Source organism: Anopheles ziemanni, chromosome 3 (assembly GCF_943734765.1).
Source record: "Anopheles ziemanni chromosome 3, idAnoZiCoDA_A2_x.2, whole genome shotgun sequence".
NCBI lineage: Eukaryota > Metazoa > Arthropoda > Insecta > Diptera > Culicidae > Anopheles > Anopheles ziemanni.
In genome coordinates, this window is record NC_080706.1 from 45,010,349 (window position 1) to 45,034,625 (window position 24,277).

At 45.5% G+C, this 24,277-nt stretch overlaps 3 protein-coding genes across 3 annotated transcripts; 1 reads left to right on the top strand and 2 right to left on the bottom strand.

Annotated features, from left to right (window-relative positions):
- The first annotated feature begins 161 nt into the window (after positions 1–161).
- Positions 162–6,201, top strand: LOC131284846 (uncharacterized). Its single transcript, XM_058313705.1, has 4 exons — positions 162–314; positions 467–1,758; positions 1,855–1,978; positions 2,159–6,201. Exons 1-4 carry the CDS (start codon positions 183–185, stop codon positions 6,125–6,127), a joined length of 5,517 nt encoding a protein of 1,838 aa, XP_058169688.1. The 5' UTR covers positions 162–182; the 3' UTR covers positions 6,128–6,201.
- Positions 6,202–6,787: 586 nt separating this feature from the next.
- On the bottom strand, positions 6,788–8,560 carry LOC131288570 (uncharacterized). The gene is made up of 4 exons (XM_058317714.1): positions 8,384–8,560; positions 7,201–8,313; positions 6,924–7,126; positions 6,788–6,854 (listed from the first exon to the last, which is right to left on the bottom strand). Exons 1-4 carry the CDS (start codon positions 8,558–8,560, stop codon positions 6,788–6,790), a joined length of 1,560 nt encoding a protein of 519 aa, XP_058173697.1.
- A 623-nt stretch (positions 8,561–9,183) lies between these two features.
- Positions 9,184–11,388, bottom strand: LOC131284847 (EF-hand domain-containing protein 1-like). Its single transcript, XM_058313706.1, has 3 exons — positions 10,643–11,388; positions 10,393–10,577; positions 9,184–10,292 (listed from the first exon to the last, which is right to left on the bottom strand). The coding sequence occupies exons 1-3, from the start codon at positions 11,386–11,388 to the stop codon at positions 9,184–9,186; spliced, it is 2,040 nt and encodes a 679-aa protein (XP_058169689.1).
- Between the last annotated feature and the right edge of the window lie 12,889 nt (positions 11,389–24,277).

Below are 24,277 nucleotides of genomic sequence, written 5' to 3' on the forward strand. Positions count from 1 at the left end.
CTCTAAAGTGTGAACACCGAAATGTGCCTATACGGCAGCAAAAACCCGTGCATGTGTTATTAACAGTGTGTGCTACTGCTTCTGCGAGTGTGAAAAGGTTGATGCTTCCGATCCGCGGACGGTGGAGTAGCGCGTAATAAATTGCGGCGTCCTGCTCGGTACACCTGCACGTACGCATCATAATGTCCGTTAGCGTTACCGTGCACGAGATCGGTCCAGGACCGTCGCCAGAAGTGACCACAAATCCTTTGTCGGACTTCGATGCCGTCCGAAAGGATGCCAACGAGAAGCTTCGCATCCGACGCCTTGTGCAGGTAGTTTTTGCTTTGACCAAAACACTGCGTCTCGCGTGGTGATGGCCAGTGACCTCGTTTTAAGTGTTTGGTCACTTGTCGATAGTGACGTAATGCGAAGGGTCATGTCAAGTGCGTTTCGGGTCTTTTAATCGGTTCCCTTCGTTTTACAGGTTCGTCAGCAATCGAAGGAGTTGGCCGCGAAGGTGCGCCAAAATTATCAGCAGGCAAAGGTAACGGAACTGGCCAAAATAGAGCGAACCAAGCGGGAAGAGGTGAAAGCGTGGAAGCGCAAACAAGTACGCCAGCTGCAGGATGAGTACGCGCGCTGCATTGGGGAGGTGGGCGAGGCGCACAAAGCGGCCGAAGCGGCTGAAGAGTGTGCCGTGTGGTTCGAGGAGAAACGTGCCACTCAACAGGCGGTTGCGCTGCAGCGAGGGAGAAAAGCGGAAAAAACAGCGGCACGCGAACGGGAACGGAAGGAAGCGTTAAAGGAGGCCAAAGCGCACAAGAAACCGTACGTGCCGGCGAAATCGATCGCCGTTCAGGCTAGCATACCCGAGCCGAAACTGGAGCCAGTGCGTGACGCGATTCCGGTGGTGAGGCACGAAGTTTCCTCGACGGAACCAACGATGAGTCCTTACGAACAGTTCCGAAGTAGAAGAGAACAATCTGCTGGACGATGCTTACCGACGGTAGGAATCGAAACCAAGGTATCCGATTCGGAAGATGAGCTCTACTGTCCAGGTATGGGGAATAAGGAAAACATTCCTAGTACAGGACAGGACTACAGTGCGTCTGCATTTACCTCACCGAGCGACATTCGACCTTCGGAGAGACCGCCCCCAAGACAGCGACTGCAACCCTTCACGCAGATAACGGAACTGATACAACAGCGTCGCCAGCAGCAACAACAATCTCGTGAACACCACGATGAATCGACTGTCGGGCACCAAAAGGCGACACATCACAGACCCACCACTGCTGCACTCTACGGCGCAAACTATGGGACACAGAAAGCGGTACAGTTTGATGACACTAGTGAAAACACACTTTCTTTTCCCACAAGTACAGTTCTCACGAGGGACGATCATCGGCCACTTGGTGGGCTAGCTCCACCTCCGCTGGCTAGTGATGGGTCACCGCGAAAAGTTCGTCCTCGTAAGCTCGTGGAGCAACCGAAAGTATCGCCAGTACAGCAGAATCAGATGGACAGCAAAACAACACTGAAGCGCGGACAAGCCGTTCTACCAACCGGTGTCGTTCCCGAGTCGAGCACATCCTCTGCATCGTACGGTGCCAGTACGAAGGTGCAATACTATGATTACAACACTCGGTTCACCAAGGAGTACGATCAACCGACTGCGTTCGTGCACCGAGAAGAACGCAGGGGTAACGATCCGACGGCCATGGAGGAAGCGAATCGGTACGAGAAGCTGCAACAGGAGCTTGTCGCTGCCAGAAGGTATAGGATAACTAGCTGAAGCTTTGTGTTGTTACCGTTTTTTAATACTTTCCTTTATCGATCGAATTATCGAATATTGTTTTTTTTATTCCTTAGAATGACTGTGGATCGCACTAAACCGGCGCTGGAAAAACAACAAACAAGAAAAGACTATGAAAAACTATCGAAAGAACTGGATAACCTAACCCGATCGGAGAATAAATTGAAAAGTTTGGCTGTGGTAAGAAACATTATTTTTAATCATTTTCAAATTGAGACAGAACATTTCAGGCCACCAAAGATTCCTATTTCACAATTGTTAATTTAGGCCATAACATGTTTTGTCGCTCTTAGAATAGCCATTATCATGACGTTTGCTTCATTTTATATGTTGAACACTAAATGTTTATTAAAATTTTAGCCAACAAAAACCATCCCAACGGAGGCCGTTATCAAGCAAAAGGCCGAGGCACGCCAGAAGAAGGCCAACGAAGCGATCGAGAGCCTGCTGCAGCAGCGTGCCCTAGTAACATGCCCCGTAGTGCACACGGAACCATCCAACGACGCCCGAAAGCGCGCTCGATCTGGTACGCGCCCACCCATGGTAAATGTGGCCGAAATGCGGCCGGACACATTCGCGCCGGCGAGCACGGGTGGCCCTGCCGGTCAGAACGTTTCGTCCGACAGCTGCGCTTCGATCGTGCTGGGTACTTTCGAACGACCGGGAATCCCGTTACCGACAGGTGATGGTAGACGGGGGGAGTGTGAAGGAACGGGGGATAAAATCGATCGATTGAAGGAACTGTTGGAGCAACTGGACGAACAGCGCCGTTTGCTGGCGGAAGAGCTGGCAAAGGAACGGAGGCCGGACCCGATTGATATTGTGAATGTTGGTGGTGGTGTAGAAGAATTATGTGCCTCGATGCAGAAAAACACCGAGGTCGAGAAGTTGGAGCGCATGAAACGGAGGCAGGAGGAATTGCTCGAGCAGCAGCGGTTGTTACAGAAGCGAGAGCGTGAGGTGGAAGAATTGGAGCGACAGTTGCGAGACAAAATGGCCCAGCTGCAGAAGAATAAACAGAAGCGGGATGATGAGAGTGCGTCGAAGCGGGATAAAAAGGCGACGGCAGCGACGGTACAAGCGGAAACGCGTGGACAGAAGAAGTTGGTCGAAGTGAAGGAGCAACCATCGGCAACAACGTCGAGCTGCAGCATGGAAGGTGGAGAGGACAAGTCAGAGCGGGCCGGGGGTGATTCGGTGCCGGTCAAAATCATCATCACGGTTAACGATAAATCAACGCCATCGAAAAAGAAACACAAGAAAAAGTTGCCTAGCAAGAAAGCACCTAAGGTGGTGGTTCCCGTCGAACCGGTGAAGACAATGGAAACCCCGGCAAGGGAAGAAAAAATAGTAGAAAAAGAGCAACCTATGGCGATAACCAAGGAAGCTACGGCACGTACGAAAAAAGGTCCTATCAAACGCGTGGTGGAGATGGATTTCTCCCCTGGCAGTACATCCACAACGTCCACCGTCTATCGGGAGCTTCCGCCGAAGATTGGTGGTTTAAAAATCAACACTATCTTGGCGCAAGGGCCAGCGGGAGTCAAGGACAAGGAGCAACCACCCGTTGCTCCAAAGCATCAATTGCAAAGAAGCCCGATACCGAAGACCTCCGCGAAACCACATCCAACAGAAAATCAGCAGGCTAACTTAAACCCACAGCTTGTGAAGTACATACAACGCCTACTTGGAATGTCCCGGCAGTCGATCGATCAGCTAGGGGTAAGTTCGACCACCGTATCGACCCCGAACGCGTCGGTGGTAAATGTAACCAGTAATGTCGGTAACGGCGTTGGTCGCCCGGTGAGTGACGAGTCTGATCGAATGGATCGGTTGCGGAAGTTCATCGACGAGAACTACAACTTCCTGCAGGAGATCGACGAAACACTTAAGCGTTCAACAGATCAGTCCGTCGGTTCGAGTGAAGACAGTCGTCGGATGGCTTCAATAGACGGTGATCCAAACGACGTGAGCCGCGTAGAGGATGTGTGGATGCGAACGCTTCGCAAAAGGGAGAAGGGGATGAAAGCAAAACAGGTGAACGATCAAAACGTGCGTCCAGCGTTGGTGAAAGTGAAGACGAAAAAGAAACGTCACGAAAGAGATGTGTCGGAAGGTGTTCTCCCATTGGCACCACCAGTTGCACAACCCCACCCTCCGGTTGCAGATCCACCCGTGGTTGCGGTATTGAATTCTCCCGCGGATGCCGGACCATCCGTTAGCCATGGTAGTAACCGAATCGTGACCAAGGAAGCATCCCTGAAATCGATTTTGAAATCTCCCAAACGCGACGCTTCACCGAAGGTGGCCAAAATAATCACACCTCAGGGCCACGTGGAGATTATCAACCTAAGCGATCGAGAGGAGCAGGAAATCCTAGACCGCTACTCACAGCTTACCGAGCGCTGCAGCCAGCGCATCACGGAACTCTCGCAGATGATCAACCAGGTGAGGGAGGAAAAGCGCCGCCTGATCGAGGACAGTCTTTCGTCGCTCGATCAGCAAGAATCGACGAAATACATGGACCTCCCGGCGACGATAACAGCAGCAGGAGTTGCAAGCAGGCCGACACTGATGGAGCAGACCTCGAAAGAGGCTCAGAGTATAGCTGTTGCGTCACCATCGCCCGGTCCACCGGTTCCCGCGCTCGATGATCCGGTGAGTGAGGAGATCGATAATATTTTCTCCTCGAAACAGATCGGGCTCAGCAAGGACAGCGGTATTGCTATGTCTCGTCCCCTAACTGCGTCGGATATAAGGGAAAGCCCCTCGGAAGAGTGTAGCCAGGCGAAGGAACCGCCTCCCTTCGAACCGTTCCTGAAGGATATTCACAAACCGGTCCCACCCTTGGCAGGAAGATTGCATCTGTCAGCAGCAACTCCCTCTAGCGTACCGCCGGTGTTGGTCTCCCGAAAGCCACCACCCGTGGCCATCACTCGCTACAGTCCGCAGCTAGACCTGGAGGTACCGGTGCACGAGCTGTCAACCATTCTTGAAGTCGATACCCCGGCTGCTGTTCACGTGCCCTCCACCTCCAAGGTGTACGATGTGTCATCATTGTCCGTGGCCGGTGAACGATCGGACACGGCAAAGGAGCAGCTTTTGATTGAGGCGCGCAATAAACTGCTCCTTGTTGAACCGTCCTCTCCTAACATCGGATACGATCGGTTTCCTAACTACGAGGAGTACGTGCGAGCAGAGCAAGGGACCAACACCGGTTCACCGGGAGCCCGGATGGACCTGGAGCAAACCGAAGAACCGATCGTCAATGAAACGGGACTTCGCTTGGATTTGACGGAGGAGCGTGAACCGGAGAGGTTGGAGTATCGAAACTTTCCCGGTGCCGCCCCATCGTTCGACATAACGGAGGATTCGCGGGTGGAGAAGAGTCAGTCGAACGTTTCCGATGGTTCCCTGCCGGATGTGGTGGCGGAGTTGAAAAAGTTCAATGTTATAATAAAACCGTTCGATCAGTCACTGGACGACTCGAACCGATCGACACCGCTGTCCGAGGTTGCAGTAAGGGGGGCCGAAGGAGACGATAGTGATAAGCGAAACCATCCAGCCGGCATCCAACGAAGCCAACCGCCACTCGATCTCGTTGCGCTTGGGCACGATCTTGAAAATGTTCTCAAACTTTCGTGGGCTTCGACCATGTTGAAAAAGAATCACGAACATAAAAGGCTGTCCCAGCAACAGCAACAAGAGGACAATTCAACCAGTTCATCATATTCTCTAACGGAATTGAAGGGCCACAATAACCTCAATGGCACCAACAACGACGATAATGACGACTCCCGCAACGGTGACTCAGGGAAGCCGCCGAATCTAGCCAAATTTATCGCCCGCGAGCTGATGATTCGGACACAATCGGACCTCCAGTCGCTTACGTCCTCGTCCGAGCTGTCGTCGAGTCCGGGGTCGCACAGTGCACTTTTGCGATCGCTACTGAGCATCAGCAATCTGGAGCACACGTCGAGCCATGATGCCGGCGGATCGAGTGCGGCAGAAAGAGAACTACTCGGAACAACGTCGAACAATAACGTACAGCGCACATCGACACCGGTCGCGAGCAAATCGACAACCGCTAGTAGTTCCTCGAGACTTGCCACTGGCGGTGGCGGCGGTGGACCGCAGGATGCCGACAGTGGCGTCAACAATCGGACCGACGTGCTCGGCCATCTGTTCTCCGGTGAATCTCGCATCTCGTCCGTTCACTTGAGTTCGTCGTCGTCTGGCAGCTTGGAAAGACACAGCCATGGACTATCCGCACCGGATGTGCGTCTTGCGCGGCGATCATCGTCCGTTGCTAATCGGGAGGAAAACTAACTTTCGCCGAGCATTTAAGTGTATTAAGTAATGTTAAACCGATGTCCAAATTATTTGATTTAACGATTTACAGACTTTGGGATGGACCTGTTATTTTTAAAGTAGCTCAATATTTTATCTATTTTTTAGTAAAAGAACCACGGTCCACTACTTTTTTTTACTCTGTTTTCGTTGGCAACAGTATCAGTGATTTAAACTCTGTAAGCCGATTTCATTTTAATGTGTATTTTAATATGTTAATAAATTGTAGACACAAAAGGAAATAAATGTTCAACACAAACATGATCTTCTGTTGATTTATTTATATTCACCAGTATCTTATGTTTCTTGTTAAGTATTTTGTATCTGAGGTACTTTATCGTCGATTAAACAGGGTTTGGAAAAAATTAAAAATAAAATGATTCATAGGATAGAAATTATAAATCGTTTCGAATACGAAATTTTATATGAAATTTGATCCACTTTAATCGGTTCCAGATAATATGTAATAATTTCAAATATCTCTTAGATATATCTCTATAGCAAAAAACATTGGTTAAAATAGAGGACAAGTTTTAAAATGGGGATAAGAAAAATAAAATAGATAAAATAAGTCGTCTCCATAGTTAGGTGGGTCATAGGAAGTGTAGCAATCCCAGCAAAAGGATACGGTGCTTCGCTTCAATAATCCGTTGTCACCGAATAAATGATGAATGTTCCGTTGTATGTTCCAGTGATTAACCATTTTCTGCGATAAATAGAGATTAACTGTCTTGAGTGAATTTGCGCTGAAAGAACCGTATCGTCCACGGCTTACCCGTTGGCGGTCATTTTGATGAGGTTTGGTGTTCCTTTCAAGGGCAACGAAGGTTCCACGGTATCTACCTTACCGGTGCCGATGCGATACAGTTCCAGCAGGCCACTGCCGGTGGGAGAAAATATAAACTCCGTATCGTTCGAGCAAACGATGCGAGTTTTAAACGGAAGAGGCATTTTAATGATCAACGTCGGGGAAGAGTTCTGGGAAACAAGAAAAAACAAATCAATAGTATGTTGGGTTTCCACTCCTACAAGACAGGACGTGTTTTTCTTACAATAGTGTCGGTAATGTCGTGGAAAAAGACCTCGCCTGTGAGGTCACAGCTGATGAGCAATTCCTGGCGACGATTTCGGTCAACCTTCTGTAGGCTGGTCACGGCGAACGAGTGGCTCTTGAGCTCAATGGTCCCCGGTGAAAAGTGGTTCGCCTTTCCGGCAGATGTGCTTCCCGAGGTCGATCCACTTCCACCCGTTGGTGGTGTCACGAATCGATCGGACCCGCTCGCCGTGTTGCCGACGGCCATTCCGAGGGGAATCAACTGCGTGGTAGAGCACAGCAGTAACGAACCGTCCGCACAACCGGCCACAAACTCCGTATTAGAGGTGGCTAATATTTGCGTTAAAATCGTTGCCCTTTCCCCGGATGCGGATGGGATGGAGAGTTTAAAAATTTTGTCCTTCACAACCGTTTTCCCTACACGCCACAGGATCACGGTTCCCTCGCTGTGCGCCGTAAGCAGTGCGCTGTCCGACTTTGACATCACGTTGTAGCGTGCCCACGCCATGTCGACAACCTTTCCACAGTCGGTCGTTTCGGAGTGCAGCTCGGCGCAGGAGTTTCGTTCGTTGCGTACCCCGTGATCGTACTGCCAGATGTACACGTCGCCCGAAACGGTACCACCGGCGAACATGTCTCGGTTGAAGGGATTCGTCTCGAGTGACTCGATGCACGCCTTTACCGGATTGCTGCACAATTCCGCCCACTGCACGGAACCACCGTAGCGGTTCCGCTGTGGACTGAAAATGGTCACTACCGAGGTGAAATGCTCGCACCAGGCCTCGTGGTTTACGCTGCATGCAAGTGCCAGCAGGGGTGCATCGCGTGTAAGCACGGATAGCCATGTGGCCGCCCCGGCAGTAAATGGTTTCTGTACATCCTTGTTTGGTCCTGGTGCGGGATCTAGTTGGCGGAGGCTTAGCTCTTGATGGCGACACACCCGGTACCGGTCGGAGGATTCGTAAAGATTGTCGTTAAAATCAAACACCGGGGTAATGCCGTAAGAAAGTTCCTCTTCCATAATGGGCTGTACCTTGCGTATGAACGAGACAAGCTTGGAGTCATCGTAGGTGGCATACTTTTTGCTGTGAGGTGCACTAATCGTTTGAGTCTGCCAGAATATGAGGCGAGAAGAAGTTATTTCATCAAACCTTTACCACGGTTTGTCATTTTAAACTTACGGCCATTTCTTTCCTTTCCTTTGGTTGAGTTGAAACATCTGTACATCCTGGTGATGGCATGGGATCAGTACCGAAATCCTGCAATGGTTGCCTTTCACTTGTATCCCCGGCCCTTAAAGATTTAAATCCGATCGGGCCGTTAGAGGCAAAAGTAAATTTATTGTTATCCAAATCCATTTCACTGCACTAGAACTTCAATGGGATGAGGTATGTTTTGGTAAATGGATCATTTTTTACTTTTACCATATTGCCGGATCTGTTGTGGCCATATCGGTTGTCCTTGGCAACGGTACAAAAGATCTCGACGGCGCAATTTTTTTTATCCATTATTGGCGTCATCTACCGTGGTTACTAGTATTTATGAATGATAATTATTTTCTCACAAATCAATATCCATAAATTTGTAAAACCACCAGCAAATTTATTTAACACGTATGCGAAAACTGTGGAAAGTGGGCAACGAATCGAAATTCAAACTAAACTCGTCTAAAGAGCCACCCTGTGCTAAAATGACATTCATCTCAAAACAACTCATTTGACAGTTGATTTTTTTAGCAAACCGGCATGCGGTAGATAAACAAACTTGCCTAGTCTGTGCAAATCAGCTGATCCTGTGTGCTGTGTGTTTTTGCAAGTGTATTTGTGCGTGTGCGTGTGAAAATTGTGTACGTGTGTGTCTGCGCGTGTGTGTCATGTCCTAGTGTATGAGTGAAGTTGTTATCCTTAAAGACATTTGAGCAACACGTCGTTTGGCGGTTCCATAGCGGAAGCACTTTTCAAACAGCTTGGCGAAAGGTACGTTAACAATCATCCTGGAATCGAACCGTTTTTTTGCCACCTCCTTGAACTTCCAACATTGGCGATCTAGGAGGCGAAGGGGAAGATGGATAATTTTCGGGCACACGATACGACTGGATGGCTAGGTCTTCTGGCTCATTGGTATGATACGCCTTACGAATCTCCTCGTCCGGGATGGTCGGATGGGGGCACGGATGTTCTGCCTGGCCGCCACAAACGTGAGTCTTTTCATACTGTGGCCCCGGTGATCCTGCAGCACAGACAAGCTCTGGTGTTCCAGCCCTGCCACCGTCTACTTTAAATCCGGACAATCGTTTTTGCACCTCATCCATCGGTTCACCCTCGGGTCCTTCTGGCGCCATATTGCGGTACGCTTCATCCGTGGCCTGCTGCAGATCCTCTCTGAGGTGCCCCTCGGCGAGCATATAGTTACGCACGCTTTCGATGGTCTGAGAGGAAAACATTTCCGGATGTGCCTGCATGTACCGGTACACGTACAGGTCAGCACTGACGATTTTGAACCGATGTGAAAATACCACAATCGTTGCACCGATGTACAGATCCTTGGCCGTGTAGTAGTCGGGTTCGTTCGGATCGCACCCGGGCAACCAGATTTTGCGCGGCGACAAGAACCTTCCACCGCGGATGCCCGAATTGTCGATCGACGATTCCATTATGCCAATAGTCCCATCGGCCAGCGATAGGCTCAGCACGAACCGACGTACCTGATCCTCCGGGTGGGCCGTATCGAGCACGCAACCATAGCGAAGGAATTTGTTAACGTTCACCAGATATGTGACGACGTCCTTCTTCGGGCTCTTGGGCACTAGACTGTGGTGTGAGGCTAGCGAATCCTCCGGCGTACCGATGCCAAGGTACGTGGGGATTTTGAGCCGCGGAGAACGCTTCGGCGAAGCGCTTAGCTGAACCCGGTCCGGTTGGATGATCTTGAGCGCTTTCTCGAAGTAGCAGCGTGTAAAACCGTCACAATCGAGCAGTAGAAACTTACGACCGTACACAAAAATGGTCGAGCCTACGATCAGGTCTTTCGGGGAGTAGTACTCCGAAACTTCGTGGTCTGTTTTCTCCAAGAAAATCGATGGATGTGACACTGAAAAAGGAAGGTTAATTTGACTTGCCTTTTTCTGTCTAACGTGATTTACAGTTCTATATGTATGTTGTATACTAAAATTAGGTACAATATCTCTTACCGGGATTCTCTTTCCAATTTTTCGGAAGTTTCTGTTTACGAAGCAGCATCGGAAAGTAGTCCCGACCTTCCTGGTTCTCTTTCAACTCTTTTATGGAAACGGTGTCGTCTTCTAGGTAGTAGAATAGTTTATAGGTCATCAGTTCCCCACCTTCACGATCCCGTTCATCCAGCACACAGTCGAAGCTGATAAAAGGCATTCCCGTTGAGATCTATGTTGTTTTCTAAAATTCGTGTGTTAGAATACTTACTGCAACACCTTTCCCTGATACTCGAGATACTTCCTCAGCTTGTCGTCCGGTACCGGGTACATCTTGTGATGGCGGAACGACTGCCGCTGGCTGATCGAGCGCTCGTTCATGGCCGGATCGGGTGGCAACAGTTCGATTTCGTTTAGCTCGATACCGTTGCTCAGCAGGAACTCCTTCGTGTACGCGTCGCAGTCCGTGATGTGAAAGACGTATCCGTGCATCTCAACGTCGATGCCAATGTTCAGATCCTTCCAGCAGTAAAACTCACCCAGTTCGGCGTTCTTCAGCTTGCGTCCCCGACGCACCAACCGACCCTGCGGATAGCCACAATTTTCGATCGCCGGCTCCAGCACGGTGAGCGTGTCATCCTCGAGAAAGTACAGGATGTTTACGTACCGGATGCGAAACGTTTCGTGCGGTGATTCGGGCACCGCCTGCCGGAAAAACGCACTGAACTTGAGCGTTTTCTGATCGTATAGCACAAAGTGTGGCCGGTAGGGTTTCACGGGCAGATGGCGCACCCGGCCGTACGTGAGGATAGGATCGTACAGGACGGTGTCATTTCCTCCACCCGAGACCTCACTGAACTGGATCGAGTCTTCATGCAAACGTTCGCCACCGAGCCCACATTCGGGACGAACCGGAATCGGGTATCCGTTGATGTACTTGAAGCTCTGCGGAACGTGATGCTTTTGGCGCAGCCGGTTGGCAAAATCATTACCAGGTAGCTTCGGTAATCCTTCCATCCCGTTGAAGTTCGCAATAAAAGATCGTACGTGCTCAAAACTGTATGACAAAAATAAAACGTTGGTAGCAATTATGCAACGGTGCTACTGCGTCAAATTTCATTTTTTCCAATTGAGCATCAACAATCTTCGTTTCTATGGAGGTCGCTGCCTGCGTTACGACCGAAGCCAACTGTGTTTGTACCGTTGCGTTAGTGCGCATGTCCATCTCAGGCGCACCTGTTGCGTGTTGTTTAGGAATTAGGAAATGGAATATGATACAAAAGATACTAACTGCAGGATTTTGAACATTTTGATGGGCACTGTAGATTTTCTCAAAATTCAACTGTGAAGAACTTTAAAATTTGTAATGTTTTGTTTGCTCTTATGAAGGTATTGGTTTGATCATAGATTGCTAGTTCTAATTAGGTTGATTTTCTGAAAGGCTTGATGTTATTGTCTGGGCCGATGATTTTTACATAAAGGCCAATTTAGTTAAAAGCATTTTAATCTACTTATAATAAATCGTACTTAAAAATGCAAATAAAATTTCCTCACTAAAACTTTTTTTTATAGCGTTTGACTTGTAAATAGAATGTCTATTAAAGGTTCTGATTCTTTCCTAAAACCAATCAAGTAGCTCATGGATATTTAAACTTATATTATTTTCACTTGTAGAGTGTCCGAAAAGACTTCCGTAAAATGTGTGCCCCAGAAAACAAATGAAGTTAAAACCTAAGCCAAGCTAGAAGAAAGTGTGTGACTATTGTGCTAAACGATAACTAATATTCATGTTAAAAAATGTAATAGCGAAATCATGGAGAGCGGATTGTAATGTTAATTTTCTTCCTTTGATTTTTGTTTCAGTATATTAAACAAAACAATGTTCCGTGTACCCACTTTGATGACGCGGTTTTGTCGCCGGTATAGCAGCGAACCCTTCGCGAATAGTATCGGACAAATAAGGTAAGAGAGAATATTAAATTTATATTATCGGTAGCTTTTCTGTCAACTAAACGATGCTATCTGTCTGTCTTTCATCAGTCCGTCTCTGATTGACATCATGCCGGAAGTGCGCGATGTCCTTCGTCAAGCACCCCAGCTGGTAGTGGCCTTAGAATCAACCATCATTACGCACGGAATGCCGTATCCGCACAACCTGGATACGGCGCTGGAGGTGGAGCAAATCGTGCGCCAGCAGGTGAGCACAAAGAACCAGTAAAATCGTGTGGGAAAATCAAGCGTACCGAAATACCTCGTTTTCATAGCCTCGATGACCTGCGATGTAATTAGCACACCCTTCCGGTGCGGGAATGGGTCAACTCGTTCCTTTAAACCGCATGTCCCACAGCAGCAGCAGTGTGTAACATGCACATGCGATTGGATGTCATGTTCGGGGACAGTTTGCTTACTAACTGAGTTTTAACTACTACCAAAACCGCAAACCGCAAACCCGCTCGCCACATCGCTGGCCTGGCGTAATGGTGGCTCAGTGCAGAGCATGGTCCCATGTTCGAGGCCACACACGCTAAGCATTTCCTTCAAATGGGGTAGCTTAAAACGAATTTCGATGCATGGAACAAGTGGAAGCAAATGAAGAGAAATAGCGAAAAGGAGAATTGTGTTGGTGGAAGGCCACAAGATTAAGGGCACGTCCTCGTGCCTCTAACCAAACCACAGTATTCAATTAAGGCTAAATTGCATCATCAGCGGAAGCGATGTGTCCTCCTGTATATTGCATTGGAAATGTTTTCTAAAGCATGGATTTGTTCACTTCATTTGTCCTGTAAAAAAGAAATAAAATTACACTCTAGGCTTTCGGCTACCTGAGGGGGACAGCGTTGAGTATTGCACAAGCCTGGATTTGTGCTGCGTTCAGTTTCCATTCGTTTCATTTTAATCTGATGTATTTAAATGGGAACGCTTCTTCGGCAGCTTGGGAAAACAAGGGTTGGCCCATACTATGTTCGCTTATTAAACCTAATATCATTCGTTTGTTCGTTCGTCTCGGTTCAGGGTGCAGTTCCAGCCACGATAGCGATTGTAGGCGGACGGATAAAGGTAGGTGTTGGGGCGGATCAACTACGCTTACTGGCTCAGCCCGATAGCAATGCGACGGTGAAAACGTCGCGCCGCGACATGGCGTACGTGCTGGCGGCGGGACTTAACGGCGGAACGACCGTAGCCGGAACGCTACTGGTTGCCCAGACCGTCGGCATTCGAATCTTCGCGACCGGCGGTATTGGAGGTGTGCACCGTGAGGGTGAACGGACGATGGATGTTTCAGCAGACCTTATCGAACTGGGACGCTGTCCGGTGGCGGTCGTTTCGAGCGGTGTAAAATCGATTCTGGACATCCCACGAACGCTGGAGTACCTGGTGAGTTTTCCGGGGGTGGGTGGTTTGCTGTGCGATTCCTTTCCAGGAGCACATTTGGCAGGTGGCTCATGATTTATGAGACCTTTGGGAGCGCTGCCATCTGTAGGTGTGTACCGCCATTGCTCTGTTTTTAGCACTAGCTTGCAAATCGCGCATTGTGTTCCATTGAACCGATTATAACTTTAACCGAGTCTATTGAGGAAAGTCGTTTCATTACCTTTGATTTATTGCTTTGCTCTGGATGATTTTCGAGAAATTCATTATCCGCCATTATTCATCCTGCTTTTCCCGCACTCTCATAGGTTCGTTCCTTTCGGGGTTTCAATAATCGTTTGCATGATTAGATTTTAATACTTTAAGATAGGAAATCGAACTTACTAAACATTTTCAGTCATTTTCAGCAAAAGTTCCTTTTGTAATTTATTAATGTGCCATCTCATGGTAACCTCAATGTCTCACATACTCCACAGGAAACGCAGGGCGTGTGCGTTGCAACGTACGGCAGCGAAAACCGCGAATTTCCCGCCTTCTATACACGCTCCAGCGGTTCCAGGGCACCGTACAATCTTCCCGATGCGACAGCGGCTGCCAAAGTGCTGCACATCAATCGGAAGCTTGGTTTGCGCTCCGGAATTCTCATCGGTGTCCCGATACCAGAGCGGTATGCGCTTGATAGCGATGAAATGGACAAAGTGATCGCCGAAGCGCTACGTGATGCGGAACGGAAACAAATTCACGGCAAGGAGGTAACGCCCTTCATTTTGTCGGCGGTGTCGCAGTTGACGCTGGGGAAAAGCCTTGACGCAAGTAAGCATTTCTATTATATGCGTTTTCATGTTAGTATGTATATGTTTTATGTTGTCTTCTCATTTGCTAGATATGGCGTTGATAAAAAATAATGCCCATGTTGCTGCTGAGATTGCGGTAGAACTGAATCGTATAGAAAATGGTTCAACAGTAGAAACTCAGGATACCCAGAGTGCTGCAAAAATATCACCTGTTGGTGCTCCGGTTAGTTAAGATTTTTGTTTATTATTTTTTCATAATGAATAAATTTTTATATTTTACGCCTACATATGCAGAAAAATATGACCAAAACATGAGCTAAAAAATGTACAGAAAGAACTTACCTTTAATTGCAATTGATTGATTTATTTATTCTTTCACTTTAGCTTATCATCGGTGGTTCCGTTATCGACGTGTGTATCACTGTTCTGGAAGACGATTGGAAGGTAAGCGATTTTTTTCAGCATATATTTAAACTAATGTTTAAGTCTTTTCATTTTGATACGAATATTAAAGAGAATGCTCCTGCGAACGATTTTCGCTACTGTGGCATCTTCCTGAATCTTTATATTTGCCCACAAAAAAATACGCCAAGTTAAATATTTCAATCGTCTTTATTTCAAATTGTTCGTTTCATTGGTTTGTTTTGGTTGTATTGTTTTTTCTTCCCTTTTGTTACGTTTGTCCTCTCTGCATTACTTAGGTTATGTACAACACATCGGTTTAAAGATAACAGTTTTAATTAGTTCTTTGCTATACTTTTCACCCAATCCATCTTCGCACCCTTGTTCGCCCCCGTACCTATCTTTCTTCGTTACGATGCAAGAGTTTTACTTCATCACGTTCGACGTTTCACTCCACTAAATACTTTCTTTTAATCTTTCCTACCGCTACCGATTTATGCAAGGTTTACAATAATTACAACAGGTTTAGCCCAGGGAATACTCTGTTCCCCTGTTTTGTTTTATGTTTAAATTTATAATATTTTGTTATATTTTTATAAGTTTGAATGAACGAGCAGTAGTTAGCGTTGTGTTTTTTTCCACTTTAAATGTTATTTTTTAAAGGATCTGTCACTACGTCGGTGTGCTGCCGATATACTATCATATACTCTACTACACAATTGTTCGGATCGTTACACCTCTTCGTTTAATTAATGTTTATTCTTTTGTTTCAACTTTTCGTGTTTCTTACTCTTTTGGTTTGATTTGGTCGCAAACATTTAACGTTTATTTGAAACATGTAAATTTTATTAGAATTTTGTGGTTTTGTTCTGTTTGGTTGGTTTTTGTTTATAATATTCCTTACTTATATAATAAATTTAGCGGGTTTTTATTTTGTTTCGTTTACATGTTACCCTACGATACTATGCGCTTTGTTGTTACTAGGCCTAAATTAAAAAAAGCGATTTGAACCAGACAATTGAACGTTTGTTTTAACGCGTCAATCCCGCTCTATCTGGGAGTGGTTATCAGATCTCTTATGCTTCATTTTGTTCTGTTTTGTTTTGTTTGAATACTATCCCTCGATTAATCAGGGAAAGTAATGCTCAATTCGATCAGTCGATGGTTTTGCCATTATTTTGTTTATCAACTTTTTCGTCTCTGTGGGTGGTATAATTCGATTAGTTGTATAAAAAGAAAATAATCAGTGTGCTCAATTATACAGCGCACTTCCTGTATTTATTTTTCGCGCATTCGCGCTGCTCTGCTCTTTTCCGTCTGCAAGCTAAATATCATTAATGGTGTAAAGTAAATGCGTTCAACTGGCTTCAGCGCATTGCAGGGCTCGATTTTTGTTTTTATTCGTTCCATTCTCAAGTGAAGCGTTAAATTAAATTTTCAATTTACAAAATGTTTATCGTGCACTGCCACCATTTGCTTATCATACTTCGCTCCAGTGTGTTGAGCGTTGGACCGGACTCACGGAACAAAATCGGAGAGATAAAGTTAGGTCGAATTGACACAGTGTCAAAAGCGCGCTAATGAGGCGATGAATAATGCAGTTAATTCGCTGTTTCATTTTGATTTTAATTCACGCCCTGCTGCTACACCTGCCAGGGTCTGGCTATCTTCGCGGGGTCTTGGCTACGGATGAATTGTGTGGTAATGAGCCGTACGTGTGCGATTACAACTTTTCACTGTTGTCCGTGTTAAACGACGGGTTTATATCATGTTAGTTTAATAGTGTTCGTTACATTTTTTTTCTTTTTAAATGTATAGTTTAATTCGATACCAGAATAAGATCATCCTGATTAATCTTTCGTAGCTATACGCAATTAAAGGACTATGATACTTGCCTAGCATCGGTCTATGGTAACGGGAAACTGAAAACTGATGTACTATCATTATTTTGTGATAATTTTCGCCGTTCGTTCGTCGAGAGTATTTTTTCATTATTTCACGAGCCAATCAATGTCCATTTACAGCGGGTTGGTTGAGCGTTGCACGGTAATATCAAATTTATCTGTGATGTTTATGTTTGGTTTGTTGGTGTCATCTCCTTCGTATGCTACTCCGGTGCAACACTGTGATTAGCATCTTACAGTTTTTTCTTCGTTACATTCATAATCATTAATTATCGTCCCTTTTACATACATATATTCTCATAGGCATTTGTGTAATACACAGGAAAAAAATAATATAACAATTTTTTTTATAGACTCTTGAGTAGTGTGTTATCTATCATTCAAGGAATTTGTTGAAATCACTTCGAATATTTTGTTGATTCCTTTTTCCCGTCGAATCCATAGCTAAACTAGGGTTTTATTCTTCTAAAAATCTTTAAGACTCTTTTCCGTATAGACTAAATTTAACGCTTTTTCTTTCGCTTTGCTGACCCTCCGTCATTATTTTTTCCGTTTTCTTTGCGTTGCTGCGCAATCGTCCCTCGGATCTTTCTTACACTTTTTTGTTTGACTTCAGAGTCTAATTTTGACCATACATTGTCAACCGGAGGATTCTTATAATCAAGTCAACAAATTATTAAAGCTGCTATCTAAATATTCGAACAAACATGTGAGTGTTTCTGCTTACTTTCAAAAGCCTCGCTAGATTCCCCTACGTTTCGTTCCGAGCTTGTACTGCTCTGTGAATGTCAGCCCTGTCTAGTTTATGGCGCTCATTAGGGGATAAAGACACGTCTTTGTGGCAGCTCTGCCCGATCTGCGAATCCCTTTGTCCAACGTGTTTAGTGATGTTTGCAAAAATTGTTGTCTATTATTTTGCTCGATTTGCCATGGCTTTACTCCCACCGGAGGATTGGTTTGTTGCTTCGTAGATGGTCATTTTTTTAAGTTTCTTACTAACTGGTTTGACAGTGTTAAGTTGAAACTGATACGAAAAGCTCTCCCAGGTGGCTCGTTTTTGGAAGCCTTTAAATAGTAAACCACGTGCTACTTATTACTTATGCTACATAACACATCTTCTACACTCCTTGCAGTAATTGTTCAGTGAGGTTACGACTTTCCTCCTTCCGTATTGAAGGTTGAAACATTTACGGAAACATCCAGAAGATAGATGTAGAGGATATTAGGCATGAGGAAGGACGGGCCAATGAGGCGGAGATTTGCAAGTGCGTGCTAGAAATGTGAAAGGAAACAAAGTGCATGGAAAATAGACAGATAAAGAGAAAAAGGAGTATCTTGATAGGATCAAAAGATGGTTAAACGTTTGTGAATATATCTATGCTTTCACTTTTCTTGCTGCCAGCATTTAAGATGTTTTAGTTTCGTCAAAAATAGATTTATCTTTCTATATTACATTTAAATGTTTTTTTTCGAACCATTGTACATCTTTTATATTATGTTTCGCTGGAAATATCCGTCCACTTTCCTGACTCTTGGATTGGGTCGCTTTAACAGGATGTTTGACGTCTTCACTCCATGCTCATTTCGGAGCACTTTGAATCGTTTGGGCATGGTTTTAAATTTATTCTTTCATCCAGTATGGCGAAGCCGTATTTTAGTCGTTTTCCCAAGACCTTCGAGTTCTGTGAAGCTTTTTAAGCGCCCCGAGTATCGCCTCCACACTCTCAAGAACATTTCCCTTTGTTTGCTTGTTTGTATGCAAGTGTGTCTGTGTGGTGTTCTTTGTATTACAAATTACCCCGTGCTACCTATTCCCTAGCCATTCACCCACATTCTTGCGTTTCGCATTTTATTCCTTCTCAAAAATTAAAGAGCAGAAAATACATCTTAAGGCACATTTTCAATATTCCTAAAGTTTTGGAATTCGCTCCTCCTGTTCGAGGGGAGGGATCATCTTAGCGGGATATATCAAGCGGGTTGGGAACACCTATCTTTTGTTGGCGCATTTGGATATATTTGTTTTTTGTGTTTTACGTGACCTTTTTTCTCTGCTACGGCTGTTCGGCTGCGTTCCCATATGACTTGTTTTTCATCAGCTTCACTCTTCCGGACACGGCTTCCCGATGCGACACGGTTGCTTACATGCATTGCCGGTGTCGCATCGGAGTGTGTCCCCGGGGGAGTTTGGCAACCGGTTTGAACCAGACGAGACAGGTCCGTAAAATCTCTGGTTGGTACTACATAGCGTACGGGGTTTTGCCATATGTTGACACACTTTACAGCCCTCAGTTGTGTTGTGGTGGAAATGCGGCAAACCCGGTAGGCACAGCATTTTCCGCACAGTACGCGGTCTTCATGCGTTAGCATTTCCGGCCGGCTTCGTAAGTTGTGTTAGAGAAATGGCCAAGAAGGGTTTCTTCTTCTGTTATCTTTCGCTGCGTTTAAAAGCGGTGGCATAAGTAAGGCCAAGATTGGTACCATTTTGTTTGTCAGTATTCGTGTGTTTGTGTGTGTGAATCTGTATTTTTCCCCACATCCTTAGTGGAGTGTCTATGAAAAACTGGTAATGCGGCGAAGTCCAACGCGACCAGTGTTACGTAGAATGCTTTAAAATTTTAAACAACCAGAATGGTAGGAAAATCTCTCTAACCTCACTCAACAATTTATGTGCTTGCAAAGGAGCATATACCGTGGATTTTCCGACTTGCGTTCTCCTAATTCTACTTCTTATATCGTTCGCTACCATACCACGACTTTTTCTAATTACTGGTGTGTTTATTGTATTGAGTTTTGTGTGTCCACTTACAACACGGTTTCGATTTGTTTTTGTTTTGTTCGATTTAATTCTCTCAAAATTATGTACATTTGTTTAAAGCAATCTTCCAAAGCAATTTTGTTTTTGTCTTTTTTCAAGTTTACTTCGTCTTTCACTCGAAGCAAACCGTGCCACTGCAAACCGGTGAGAGTCCACCATCCAGCCTAGTACCATCCGATGCGGGTTTTGCTGTTTAAATGATGTTATAAGCATTCAATGTTTGTGGATATTCAAATTTACATTTTTACATAATTCATAAACTTTTCCTCCGCTTTTCCTCTGTGATTATGTGAGTTTGTTTCAGTATAAAAAAATATTTTGCAAAAATACTAAGGAATTACCTGCAAACTAAATTTGAAACGCGCTTCTTTGTTGGTTCTTTCGCCGGATGGTAACCTCACACGGTCGCTGTGACGTATTCTCTTCCTGCACCGTCGCACTCTCTCCGCTTTTCTCAATTGGGATAAATTCTTATTCAGGTAGTATGAATATTTTACCATTCATGTATGCATGGGTGTAATGGGGATAGATGATGCTATGGGAAAATGGTAACGTCGCCACGAATTGGTTGAAACGTATTTTGATTCTCGTTTATGTAGCTAAATCATCACACTTTCGATACCACGAACTGACGAAAGCTGGTTAGGATGTGGAACAGATTTGTTTGTTTTTTTTTTTGTTTTCTTTTTATTTGCTTTTCAACGAACTGACGCACAAACCGCAACTGTTTGCGAGCGGGTTTGATGCACTGTTCCCTCTGGGTAAGAAATCTTTTCATTAGGTCCGGGTTTATCTATTTGTTTGACAGTACTATCTAATGTTTTTACAGTCTCTCCTGCCCACGAATATATCTTTGATGATGTGATAATTTTTATCTTTTCACGTATGCACAGATTAAGCTTTCGTTTTTTTATCTCGAAGGCGTGATGCTTTCAACTATAGCATAACCGCTTCTGATCTATAATGAAGAATTATATAAACGCCAATGAGTTTGAACTCTAAGTAATGATCATCAAAATGAGTTTTATGAATTATTTAACTCGTTATGTAATCGGCAATCTGCAGTGTTTTCCTTTTAAATGTTATATGGATGGCTTTTGCAAAATTATTAAGTTGCTTTTCAAATGGCATTTTGGCCAATATTAAATTTTTGAAAAGGGTGGTAGAATTTGAAAATGCTGTATAGAGAAAATTCACTCAAAAAAAATTAAGATTTGTCATAAAATGTATGTAGTACAACCTTTACTGTCCCATATGACTAACTTGCGTTTTGTTTGAAGCTGTAAATTTTTTTCTTTAGTAAAGTGAAACAAAGCACTTATTTTCTGAGTTTTAGCTTTAGTTTTCTCAGAAAAGAAAATCAGTTCTTTTAGAAAGCATCAGTGAAATGATATGCATTTCTGCAGCAGAACATTTTCTCAAGAAACCCATAAAATGTCGTTTATGGTTTACTGAAAAAGCTATCAAGCAGTAAAAGCTTTTAAAATAAAAATCAGCAGTCAAAATATTACCAATGGCACTGAAATGGATTCAAACCAAATGTACTAGTATATGCATAATTGTAGCTTTGATGGCGTAGTACAACTTGTACTTCCATTATTGTCTTCTCTGCTAGTTTAACTTTCGTTGAGCGAACGTTGGAAGTTTTGTTTGTAAAGACCTAACGACAAGGAAGTGATCGATTTTATACACTCTACATGCTCTTCGATTTGCAGTTCTTTACAGGTTACACTGCTAAGGTTGCTATTTACTGTCCAAGGGGGTGTTTGCCTGGAATGGAACGTCTAGAAAAGTAGAATTTATCTCACTAGTAACTATTTAACGATATCGTCCAATCTCAATCCCATGTCCTCGCCATCTCCCGCTTGCTTTCATGCTAAACAAGGAAGAAGAGTTGCGTCGGAATCAATTCCAACCGCATCTTCCCTTAGCCTACAAAGCTCAATGCTCTCTCGGTACCTAGGCTAGTCTTAGAAGCTAAGTATTTGAATTTTGTGTGGTTTTTCCACACGTTTGTTCAAGTGAATTTGTGTGTGAGTGTGTGTTTGTGTGAGTGAAGTGTACGGCAGTTTTCTTATCATTATAATTAAAGCGTATATCATCACCGCGTCCACATGGTTCTTATTTCACTACGACTTAATCTTACGGGGATCCTGGGAGAACACTGTACTTCCCTCGGCTCGATTCGTTCGCCATTGCAGAGCCTCGCTGGGAGAGCTTTTCTTTAGATAACACTGTCCTTATCTGTAACTGTTCACTGCCCGCTAGTGGTGCATCTTCTGCCGTGTAATTTAATGCTCCAGAAGTTCCTCCGAAGCCACGGAAAAGCGCATACAGGCCAGATGCAGAAGAAAATACAATTATTTCATCGTATGTCATATAATTAGGTTTACGCTTTCGCATGCGGCTCCAGTTCGTAGACCCGTGCCAAAGGGGGAGCAAAATGGGGTTCCAGTTGAGTTCTTAAAAACAACTAAAGGATTTCTTCAGCCCCAGCTGCACACCGCCTCACAATTTTTCCCGTCTGTGGCACGGGCACGCTCCTAATTGTATGATAAAGGGCTCAATGAACAATTATTCTTTCCTGCATGAAGCACATTTGCCTTGTCCCGGGCCGGGATGTGGTTCGAAATGGTATTTTTTGCCTTCGGTTTCATTGTGGCCGGATTTTAATTATTTTCCCACTACCGAGTGTTTCCTCCAGGACGACGGTCGGGGCTTTCTATCTCTGCACGCTCCATTTTACAGAGATGCCCGGCCGGGGTCGAGCAAACGGAATGCTCCTAATTTTCTTTTTTCCCTTCTTTTATCACTTCAATCCCAGCTCGTGGGTTGAATGCTTCGTTTTTCCTAGCCCTTGGAACGTTCTGGAGCGTTATTATACTATTTGTTCGCTTATGCTTTTGCCACTTGCAGTGTTAGACGGAACTGTTCTGTCATTCTTTTTCTTTCTTCCATCAGGAGAAGAGGAGAGGTGAGATAGCCAGTTCTGTGCGGTATTTTCATACCTCCATTGGTGTCTTGCTGGGTGGCTCTATTATTTTCAAATTTTGTTAATTCCTTTCCCAGCCGTTAGCGATGTTGTATTTTATTCTTGTGCCAAAATTTCCTTTACCTTCTCCAATGTTATGCTATAGATATTCGTTCGTTCGAACTAAAGTGAAATTTTCGATCGATAAGAATGCGGTAGAGTTGTTTTTTTTATAGTAGTCCATATTTTTTGATCAATGTTTTGTTGTAACATAATTTTAAACTCACCACTCCCCAGTTCCTGCATTTATCTGCTTTGGTTTTCATTCGGCCAATCTACGTGTGGTGGGAGTTCCGTCAAGGCATTCGGCTTTACCCTTTCCTGGATTTGATCGCTCGTGATCATGATCCTACTGAAATTGGGGACATCTAGTGTAACTTCGGGATTGTGTTGCTTCATCGGGCTAGCTATAGCTAAACATTTACAGTACATCTACAGGGTTCTTCTCCGGAGAAGCTCTATCATATTTCGATTCTTAATTTTCCTTCGCCCGTGTTCAAACTGTTCACTATCGCTAAAGGGGAGTGTAGCGCGGGGCAACGGGTCACTCACCTGCCCACGCTCCACTAATTCCGTGCAAACACTCTCAAGCTCTACCAACGTCATGGCGCGAAACTACAAAGGAATGCTCCATCGGTTCTGGTCGACTCCCGCTCGACAAGTGGCTACATTTTTATCTCTTTTAGCTAAGATTAGATATATAAGGTAACTCGCGCCCGAATCCGATCTGCCCGTTTATATCGCCCGATCGTACATTCACACAGTCGTACAGTCTATTCTACCGCTTTTGTTTCCCGATCGCATTGCACAGACGCACTTAATATTTTCTTCGTACACGTTCTCGCACCGATCTGTGCGCGAGTGCACGACGCAGGCCACCGTAATCACACCACGCTCAAAAGGAACCGACGAAAGGAAGGCTTCTCAGTACAGGTTTTCGTTGCAAACACTTGAGGAAAAGAGCACCAGGGCACCGCCGAGGTCGGAGGACCTGCTGTCCCGTCACACCATACATAATCGTTTCGTGCCGGACAGCGAGCGGCGGAACACAGTTTTCTGTTAACCCTACACTAATTTGGTTTGTTTGCCCCACTCTCGAGGATCCTCTCGCTCGGTGCTCGGATTGCTCGTTCCTTTTTCCCTCTAAATATCTTCACAATCACAATCGTTGCTGTCGGTCGTTTCGGTGCCCCGGTAGAACCGCACTCCCTGCTCCCGATCGTACGTGATGCGGGAGCGTTGTTGGCGTCGTTTCGTACTACCCACCGCCGGGCCACACTCGGCGTCGGCACTGGCAACGCCATGCAGTCGGTGCACGAGCGTACACTTGACCGCCGACGAGGGCCCTTTCTCCGGAGCGACCGATCCGCCAGGCGGTGGGCCTGGACCGCTAACGCTGGACGAACCGGGCACCGGACCACCGAGGACCGTGGTGGCGATCGTGCCGGAGGTGTTGGTGGTGGTGGTGGTGTTGGTGGCAGTCGACCCCGTTGCCCGGCTGCTCGTGCCACTGCCGCTGGCCCGGGACGTCGGCTGGATGTTGGCAGTGCCGGCACCGTCTAGCGATTCACTGCCGGAGAGCGGCTGCTGT

Coding starts and splice junctions, on each gene's coding strand:
- LOC131284846 (XM_058313705.1), top strand. CDS start 183: ATGTCCGTTAGCGTTACCGTGCACGAGATCGGTCCAGGACCGTCGCCA. Junction 315..466: donor GCATCCGACGCCTTGTGCAG/GTAGTTTTTGCT, acceptor TTCGTTTTACAG/GTTCGTCAGCAATCGAAGGA. Junction 1,979..2,158: donor AATTGAAAAGTTTGGCTGTG/GTAAGAAACATT, acceptor TTAAAATTTTAG/CCAACAAAAACCATCCCAAC.
- LOC131284847 (XM_058313706.1), bottom strand. CDS start 11,388: ATGGAAGGATTACCGAAGCTACCTGGTAATGATTTTGCCAACCGGCTG. Junction 10,578..10,642: donor TATCAGGGAAAGGTGTTGCA/GTAAGTATTCTA, acceptor GCCTTTTATCAG/CTTCGACTGTGTGCTGGATG. Junction 10,293..10,392: donor AAATTGGAAAGAGAATCCCG/GTAAGAGATATT, acceptor TTCCTTTTTCAG/TGTCACATCCATCGATTTTC.
- LOC131288570 (XM_058317714.1), bottom strand. CDS start 8,560: ATGGATTTGGATAACAATAAATTTACTTTTGCCTCTAACGGCCCGATC. Junction 8,314..8,383: donor AGGAAAGGAAAGAAATGGCC/GTAAGTTTAAAA, acceptor ATATTCTGGCAG/ACTCAAACGATTAGTGCACC. Junction 6,855..6,923: donor ATCAAAATGACCGCCAACGG/GTAAGCCGTGGA, acceptor TATTTATCGCAG/AAAATGGTTAATCACTGGAA.